At 41.2% G+C, this 10359-nt stretch overlaps 1 protein-coding gene across 1 annotated transcript; it reads right to left on the bottom strand.

The window, feature by feature from the left end:
• Positions 1 to 5135: 5135 nt before the first annotated feature.
• Positions 5136 to 5444, bottom strand: LOC142176295 (uncharacterized). Its single transcript, XM_075243425.1, has one exon. The coding sequence runs from the start codon at positions 5442 to 5444 to the stop codon at positions 5136 to 5138; it is 309 nt and encodes a 102-aa protein (XP_075099526.1).
• Between the last annotated feature and the right edge of the window lie 4915 nt (positions 5445 to 10359).

The raw sequence follows: 10359 nt of genomic DNA, 5'->3' as shown, positions 1-10359 counted from the left end.
GGGTTGGCTTTTGTGTTCTTGTATTCACTCATTAATACAAGTTGGGAAGAAATTCCTGTATTTCGCGTGCCTTTATTTACAGATTTTGCTGCCTATTTTCATTTCAAGTTCAAACGTCCCTAAAAATAAAACTAAGTGTTGGAAAGGCTGAAGTCAAGGCTGGGCTTGACTGCCGCACGGAGGTGAACCTCGGACTGATTTCGAGTGGCACAAATCACCCCTGTGACAACTGGTATCAGAGCAAGGTTGGATCGGGGCGAAGACACAACATTCATTGGTTGAATTTTGTGAAGAATGGCTGGTGGCAACGCAGAACTAAGGGAAAAGGTTGCTGCATTAGAGGCACTTGTCGGAACTGTTGATGGGGATCAATTTCTGACTATCTTAACTCGTCTCGCCTATCTTGAGGCCGAGATGAACAGACTGAGCCAGGAGTGCACAGATCTGAAAACGGAAAATGGGTTGCTGCGTCGTGCTGTTGGCAATGAAGAAGCACAGCGTGGGGCAGATCGTACCAAGGTCAAAATTCCGGAGCCTAAAGAGTTCAATGGCGCAAGGAGTGCCAAGAAACTTGAAAACTTCCTGTGGGATATGGAACAGTACTTCCATGCTGCCAAAGTGCAAGATGAAGACAAAGTCCCCATTACGACTATGTACTTGGTGGATGATGCGAAGCTATGGTGGCGTACGCGCGTGGCAGATGATGTAAGTGCTGGTAGGCCGAAGATTGACTCTTGGGAAGGGCTGAAGAAAGAGTTGAAGGATCAATTCTTTCCTAGCAATGCGGGCTGGATTGCTAGAGATCGTTTGAAGAAGTTGAAACAAACTGGAACGGTCAGGGATTACGTCAAGGATTTTAGTTCTTTGATGCTGGATATTAGCAACATGTCTGAGGAGGACAAGCTGCATAATTTCCTTTACGGGTTGCAGTCGTGGGCGCAAATGGAACTCCGAAGGCAAAATGTGAAAGATCTTCCTAGTGCCATTGCTACTGCGGATGCGTTGGGTGATTTCCGGTTGGGACAAGATGGTTCTGATTTCTCTGCTACTTTAAAGTCCAAAAACGGGAACAAGGACAAGGGAAAAGAGTGGAGGAAAAACGGAAATGCTATTGAGGGCAATGGCAATGAGAAGGGAAAGCAATGTGCTGGACCTTCGACAAACAAGGGACAAAACAGCAAGTTTGATGGCTGTTTTATTTGCAAAGGACCACACATGGCGAGGGATTGTCCGAGAATTGAAAAGCTTTCAGCATTGTTTGAAGAAGAAAAGAGTGAAGATGAACAAAACGAAGAAGATCATGTTCAAGCAACAGCATATTTGGGACCTATGGTGGTGCTGAAAAATGCGGAAGCTACTTCGTCGAGGACGACGAATTCTTCTGGTGGGGGTGGTTTGTTAAACCCCTGACAAAGGTCCTCGGCAGGTGTGGGTTGTGGCAAGGATTTTCATGATGGCCTTGGCACACAACCTGAAAAATGGGGCAACATCATGAAGGGCTTCTCGGCATGACGGACAATGCGGGGTTGGACAAACGCACCTTGAACGGAAGCAAGGGGCATTTTACTTAGATGTGCGGGTTGGCAAAACAATGGCAAGGCAATGCCATGTCAAGCAGGGGCAAAGACATGGCAAGACAAGGCAATGCCATGTCAAGCAGGGGCAAAGACAAGGCAAGGCAAGGCAAGGCAAGGCGGGACAAGCAAAGGTAAATGATACGGACAGATTTGATCAAGTTGGGGGCGACTTGACATGGGCGGGCAGCTTTGACAATGAACGTGTGCGGCTAAGTCAGTGGTTGGCGAGCTGTGACAATGACATTGGCGCGGAGCAGTGTCAAAGACAAGGTTGGGCGCAATGCCAGCCTTGGCACGAAGCAGCTGGGCGAAATTTGGACCAAGCTGTGCACAAGCAGCAGTTGGAAAAACATGTGCCAAGCACATGGGAAGCAATTGGTGGTTGCAACCTCTTCTAAGACATGCTGATCATGGCCTAAAAGTGTGCCCACGTTTTTGTCCAATGTCTTAACTTGTTGCCCATCAGTTGGGGCTTTGTCAACTGATTTGTAGCCTTTAAATATTTGCCTAGGCTGTCCAAAACGAGACAGAAAGAACTTAGTCTAAGGCATTGTTAGCCAAAAATCGTCTAAGTCATTTTCCTAAGGGTAGGAAAACTATTTTGGGCAGGGAATTGGGGAATTCTTTGTCTTGGCCATAGGGTTGGCTTTTGTGTTCTTGTATTCACTCATTAATACAAGTTGGGAAGAAATTCCTGTATATCGTGTGCCTTTATTTACAGATTTTGCTGCCTATTTTCATTTCAAGTTCAAACGTCCCTAAAAATAAAACTAAGTGTTGGAAAGGCTGAAGTCAAGGCTGGGCTTGACTGCCGCACGGAGGTGAACCTCGGACTGATTTCGAGTGGCACAAATCACCCCTGTGACACCTACCAAGGTAAGTTTTTGAGACACATTATCTCCCCACCGTCCGTCATACCCAAATGAACTGGAAAGTGATCTCTTAAACAAGTTATCCTTAGAAAAAGAAAACACCAACACATCAAATCGTCCTCATTTCATTCCTATCGCTTCGGATGACAATAGGTTTGCTTTAATTACTAATGATTCACTACTAGATACTGAGTGCCCCACTGTCACTCCACTGCCATCTACTACTCTAAACACTCAACATATCTCCTTCTCACCGCTACTACCAACGAATCACACACTACCAACGCCACTCCCAACAATCCACCACATCTACTGATGCACTTGGAGTTGGCACTAGCCACAGGAAGGGCTACAACTCACAATGACAACCTCATAAAGATCATGCTATGGAATTGACGAGGAGCAAACAGTCCAGAGTTCCACCGGAATTTAAGATTTTTAATAACATGGAATAACCTTTCCATTTTATGTTTAACTGAAACTAAAATGGAAGACCATACTGCCCTACTCAACGACTACAATTTCACTGATCTCATCCAAGTTGCTGCAAGGGGCCAGCTGGAGGAATCGTGCTGCTATGGCGACCTCATGATCTAATAGTTAATCCAGTGGCTGTCACAAGCCAGGAGATCCATGCGTTTATTCAGGTACATAACTCACAGCCTTGGTTTATTTACTTGATATATGCTAGTACTTCTTACGCCAATATACAAATTCTTTGGAAAAAACTAGAGGAATTTCATAAACAAATTAATAATTCATAGCTACTATGTGGAGATTTTAACGAACTCGCTCACTCCTCTGAAAAAATTGAAGGAGCGCCACTAAGAATAAAACATTTTTTAGCTTTTAATAAATGTCTTAATAATATCAGTATGATGGAATTAGGTTTTTCTGGTAGTAGATTCACTTGCACAAATAAGCCTAAATTTCATCAACCCCACTCCACCACAAATACTATAATATTAGAACGTTTGGATAAATTCTACGCCAATAATGTGTAGGTGCATTTATTTCAAGATTCTTATGTTAGACACCTGCCACGAAGCCATTCAAACCACTGCCCATTACTACTCACCATTACAAAACCTTTTGCAAAAACCAAATTCTAAATTTAAATTTGAAACCATGTGGTTACAATATTCGAATTTTTCTCGTATTGTAACTGATGCATGGTTAAATCAAACAAATTACCCTATTGGCTTAAGATGTTTCACGGAATTAGCTACACATTGGAACATAAATACCTTTGGTAATATTTTTTATAAAAAGAATACTACTATCTAGACTACAAGGTCTTCAATGTATGGACCCGGCATGAAAAAATTATTTCCCCTACAATTTAAAAAATAATCTTATTACGGATTTCAATCTAATCCTCCAATGGGAAGAAGAAAAATTTTGGAAACTAAAATCTAGGATCCTGTGGTTAAATGATAGGAACAACAACAACAATAATAATCCAGTATAATCCCACAAGTGGGGTCTGGGAGGGTAGTTAGTATGAAAACCTTACCCCTACCTGGGGGTAGAGAGGCTATTTCTGAATAGACCCTCGACAAAAGAAGATGAAATACGACAATAGAATAGTTACAACAAATTATTCAAAAAGATAGTACCAGCGAGCCAAGAGTCAAAAAATATACCTGGAAAAGCAATATCAATAATCAGTACATTGACAAGGTCCTAGAAAATAGTACAAGCATAACATGTACCGCTGGCATACTAAAACACGATACTGACCGACTAGATTTACACACAGGACGGAGTAGAAAAATGCTCAATTACCTACTAACCTTCAACCCTAATGCTCTCCCTCCATACTTTCCTATCAAGGGCCATGTCCTTGGTGAGCTGAAGTCGCGTCATGCCTTCCTGATCACCTCTCCCTAATACTTCTTTGGCCGCCCTCTACCTCTCCTCATACCGTCAGAGCCAACCGCCCGTACCTCCTAATCGGGGCATCTAGGCTTCTCCTCTGTACGTACCCGAACCATCTAAGCCCCGCTTACCGCATTTTGTTTTCCATGGGATCCACGCCCACCCTTGCTCAAATATCTTTATTACTAATATTATTCAACCTTGGGTGCTTGCACATCTATCTCAACATCCTCATTTCTGCTACTTTCATGTTCTGGATAGGGGCAATCTTAACTAGCCAACATTCTGACCCATACAACATGGTCGGTCTAACCACTACTCTGTAGAACTTGCCTTTAAGTTCCGGGGGCACCTTCTTGTCACATAAAACACTAGATGCTAACCTTCATTTCATCCAGCTTGCCCCTATATGGTGCGTGACATCCTCGTCGATCTCCCCGTTCTCCTGGATAATCGATCCAAGGTGCTTAAAACTTCCTTTCTTGGGGATGAATTGTGAATCAAGCCTCACGTCATTGTCTACTTCCTCCGAAACATCACTTAAATTGCACTCCAAATACTCAGTCTTAGTCCTGCTCAACTTGAAACCTTTAGACTCAAGGGTGTATCTCCAAATCTCTAGCTTCTCATCAACACCTCCTCGCGTCTCATCAAACAGAATTATATCATCATCAAAAAACATACACCATTGCAACTCTCCTTGTATATGATGCATCAGTGCATCTATTGCTAGAGTAAATAAGAAAGGGCCGAGTGCAAATCCTTGGTGTAATCCCATAACTACCGAAAAATGCTCCAAGTCTTCTCATACTGTCCAAACCCGAGTCTTGGCTCCATCATACATGTCCTTAATTACACTAATGTATGCTACCGGGGCACCTTTTAGCTCCAAGAATCTCCAAAGATCCTCCATTGGGACCATGTCGTACACTTTCTCGAGGTCAATAAACACCATATGCAAATCATTTCTCCTATCCATGTACTGTTCCACCAACCTCCAGATAAGATGAATAGATTCCGTAGTTGAACGACTCGATATAAATCCAAATTGGTTCTCAAATATAGACACTGATCTCCTCACGCTTGCTTCCATCGCCCTATCCCACACTTCCATCGTATGACTAAGTAGCTTGATACATCTATAGTTGTTACAATTCTAGTTATCACATTTATTCTTGTACAATGGAATCATCGTAATCAACCTCCATTCCTCTGGCATCTTCTTCGTCTTAAAAGTAACATTGAACAGTCCAGTTAGCCACTTCAGGCCCTCTCTGCCGACATACCTCCAAAATCCAACCAGGATCTCGTTCGGCCCAGTTGCTCGGGCCCTATTCATAGTATGCATAGAGCCTATGACATTTGCAACCTTAATATGCCTACAGTACCTAAAATCACAGTGACTCTCGAAGTGCCCTAAATCACCCAATACAATGTCTTTGTCCCCTTCTTCATTCAGAAGTTTATGAAAGTAAGTATGCTATATCCTCTTGATCATAGCCTCATCCATTAAAAATCTACCTTCCTCGTCTTTGATGCACCTCACTTGATCAGATAACAAGCCTTTCTCTCTCTCGCCTTGGCAAACCGAAATAAGTTCTTATCCTCGCCTTTGTCCCCCAACTCTTCATACAAATGACTAAACGCTGCATTGTTGGCATCAGCGACTGCTAGCTTCGCCTCCTTCCTATCTTTCTTATACCTTTATATGTTTGCTCTTCTCTCCTCGTCGTCTGTACTATGCACTAACTTTAAGTATGTCAGCTTTTCACTTTTCCTTGAATCTCTTCATTCCACCATCAATCTTCTCTGTGCCCGACAAGTTAAATGATGGGGACATTAATAATAAATTCTTTCACATTTCGACTATTCAAAGGCATAGACAAAACTGTATATTAGGACTCCGTGACGTAGTAGGTAATTGGACATTTGATGCCTATTCCATTCATGCTACAATCTTTTCGCAATTCCAAATTTGTACGCAACACAACTTCTCTCAAGCTCCAATATCACCCATGCTCACACTAATATTTTAACAGATGAAGATCTTCACAAACTTCAATTGCCTTTATCTAATTCAAAAATTCTAAACGCAGTTAAATCTTTTCAATCATTAAAAGCACCAAGGCCAGATGGACTACACCCCATGTCTTAAAAACAAAATTTGAACCAAACAAAAGATGACGTAATAAACAAATGTAACACTGCCTTTTATGCCTCTACTATTCCGAAAAACCTTATACAACATTTATCGCCCTCATTCCTAAAGTACCTCACCCTGAAACAATTCACTAATATCGACCTATCAGTCTTTGTAACACCATCTATAAAATTATTTCTAAAATCATCGTTCATTATATTAGACCTTTACTTTCTAAACTCATCAACCCCGCTCAAAGTAGCTTCATTCCGGGGCATCGAGCAATAGATAATGCAATCCTAGTACAAGAAACTATTTATTCATTTTGTAAACAACGGGTCGAATAGGTAATATGATGATCAAAAGTAATTTAGAAAAAGCATTTGACTGCTTAGAATGGTCCTTCATCAGATTCTCACTCCAACAATTAAATTTCCCAAAACTACTAATAAATCTAATAATGTCTTATGTTACAACGACATCCACTTCCATTTTCAATAGTGGGAAACCCACACCCTTTTTCAAACCATCGAGAGGTATAAGACAAGGCTATCCTCTCTCTCCATACCTTTTTATTATATGCATGAAATCTTTCTCTCGTCTAATTGAACACCATGTTAATATCCTTAATTGGACACCAGTTCAAATAACTCAGAATGCACCACCACTCTCCCACTTCATTTTTACCGATGACCTTATCTTATTAGCCAAGTCAACCCCTAAATATGGACACATTATAATTAATATATTCAATTAGTTGAGGTTCAATTACGGTCAACATACAAATTTTCAGAAATCAAAAACTTACTTTTCAGCAAATGTAGATGATACCACTAGACACCTTCTAACTCCTCAACTAAACATCCCTCAAGCGGATAATTTTGGCAATTATCTAGGTCTCCCAATTACCACCTTTCATCCAAAATCCTCTAACTATCAATATCTACTAGATTTAGTTTAAACAAAACTGTCTGGATGGCGATCCAAATTCCTTATCTTAGCTGGCCGGGTAATCTCATTAACTCTATCTTAAATTCCATCCATGTTTATTCTATGCAACTTAATCTTATCCCACCAAAAATTACCAACCATCTTGATCTCATCCTACATAATTTCTTATGGGGAACCACACCTCACAAACGTAAAATTCATTTAATAAATTGGGCTACCGTTACTACCCCAAAACATACAAGGGAGGCTAGGTATACCAAGATTAAAATGTAAAATTTAGCAATGCTTACCAACCTCTTATGGCGTTATACGCACAACCAACCCTCACTATGGACACAACTACGTTCCTCCAAATATGACTTCCATTAACCTAATTCACAACATTTTCTCTATAACATCCGTTCAAATGCAAATGACTCTTATATCTGGAAGAGTATGACAAGAGCATCCACGTTATGTAGACAAGGTACAGGCTGGAATATTGCAACAAGCAATGCCATTCATTTGTAGCATGACCATTGGATTTCTCCTCACACCTCCCTTCGTCAACTCATTCATGGGCCTTTACCACACCATGAAACTTCTTCACCACTAAACCACGTCATCAGAAACAATACATAGGATTTCTCTTCTTTATCTTTCATCTTACCCCCACACGTCCTCAACCTTATCAATAAAACACCACTTCAGGACTCCCCTCACAATATCGACCAACCATTTTGGACTTACACTCCAACTGGCTTCTTCTCAACCTCCTCCGCCTACCATCAAATATTAGAAAACACTTTTACATCATTTAATCAATTCAAACATTCATGGTTATATAACCTGAACACCCTACCAAACTTCCTATGGCTCATAGTTCATGCCAAACTACCCACAGCCGTCATGCTCGCTAATAGGAATATACCTTTAGATCATATCTGCAAAATCTGCCACCAACAACTAGAAGATATCCAGCATATCTTCCTCTTGTGTACAAATTCTACTAGAGTATGGCAATAATTCAGTATATCAATCACCTCCCAAGATTTTTTAACCTGGTTACACATTCAGTGCACTTCCCCCAAATTAATCCAACTCACCTCACACATTTCTCTACCCTCCTCCATACTCGTACATGTTATTTTATGGCAACTATGGCGAACACGAAATTGCAATATCCACGGCAACACTAACCTCCCAATCCACATCCCCTCCCTCATCTCTATAGCACCCAAATTTACTACGTTAAATACATCCCCGCTATTAAAACTGCTAAACATCTTCAACTAATTGCTTGGGCACCCTCACCACCACGGAACTATAAGCTTAATCTTGATGGTGTGTTCGACCCAGTGACTAACACAGGTGGAGCTGGGGGGATCTTTAAAGATCACACGGGCAGCTGGATCATTGGGTTTAGTAAATATCTCCAGACCACTGATGTACTTCGAGCGGAGCTCCTTGCCCTCTACCATGGACTCGCCATTACACTCTCTCGAAATTTACATCCATTACTCGTCGAAACGGACTCACAGGTTTTGATCCAACTCATTGATAGGGACACTCCCAAGTACTCACGTCTACTTAATGCATGCAGGCCGATGCTACATGAGATTCAGGTCCAACAGCTTGTCCACATGTATCAGGGGGTAAATGGCGTGGCAAATGCTTTAGCAAAATACGACAAATCACTGACTCAATCTACCCTTCAGGATGTTCAACGTTTTGAGAAACCCCCACCTTTTATTTTATCGCATTTACATTTTGATGTAACTGGTGTTGAGGAAGCGTGTCAAGATAATAGAAGGAAAAGGATATTTAGGAGAGAAACAATAAATTGCACAAGACAAGACAAGATTTACGTGGTTCGGTAATTTTTGCCTACTCCACGGCCACACAAAGAATAGCTCTTTATTAATTGAAGAGAGAAAGAAGAAGTTTTGGGATGATCTACAAATGAAAATGTAGACCCCTATTTATAAGCATTTGAATGCCCTGCCGAGGTAAGCGCTTACATCATAAGAATGCCGATGTAAGCGCTTACATCATAAGAATGCTGAGGTAAGCGCTTACATCACAAGAATGTCGATGTAAGCGCTTACATCATATTTTCATCTCTTTTTGATTTTTCTTTCTTTTGTTTTGTCTACTTTCACATACAACAATAGGTTTGGTCCTATCAATCTCCCTCTCAAACCTATGTTACATCAAGAAAGAAAATAAAGAAAGATTTGCTATTCTCTGGTGGCGCCTTCACTCTATCAGTCTTGAAGGCTAACTGAGGCAGTGCACAGCCTCAGTTTGTCAACACCGACAACTTTGGTCAACATGTCTGACGGGTTCTTTGATCCTGGTATCTTCTGTAGGGAAAGAGTTCCTTCATTTATCAACTCTCGGATATGATGATACCTCAACTGGATATGCTTCGATCTTGCATGAAACACTGGATTCTTGGCAAGATGAATTGCACTCTGGCTATCGCTGAAAAGTTCACAATTGTCCTGCTCTTTACCTAGCTCTTTAAGAAAATTCTTGAGCCAAATCATCTCTTTTCCAGCTTCTGAGATTGCCATGTACTCTGCTTCAGTGGTAGATAGAGCAACACTTTTCTGAAGTCTGGACATCCAACTAACAGCAGTACCACCCAAGGTGAACACGTAGCCCGTGGTACTTTTTTGACTATCCAGATCGCCACCTAAATTTGCATCAGCAAAACTTTGTAAGATAATATTGCTCTTTTTAAAACAAAGTGTCATACCTGAAGTGCCTTTGAGATATCGCAATATCTATTTTACACCTTCCCAATGCTCCTTTCCTGGATCTGACATGTATCTACTGACAACTCCAACTGCATGGGCTATGTCAGGTCCAGTGCAAACCATAGCATACATCAAACTTCCTACTGCTGAAGCATACGGAACTTTGGACATGTACTTCTTTTCTTCATATGTCT

Source organism: Nicotiana tabacum, chromosome 22 (assembly GCF_000715075.1).
Source record: "Nicotiana tabacum cultivar K326 chromosome 22, ASM71507v2, whole genome shotgun sequence".
Lineage (NCBI taxonomy): Eukaryota > Viridiplantae > Streptophyta > Magnoliopsida > Solanales > Solanaceae > Nicotiana > Nicotiana tabacum.
This window is presented reverse-complemented; position numbering and strand designations above follow the sequence as displayed.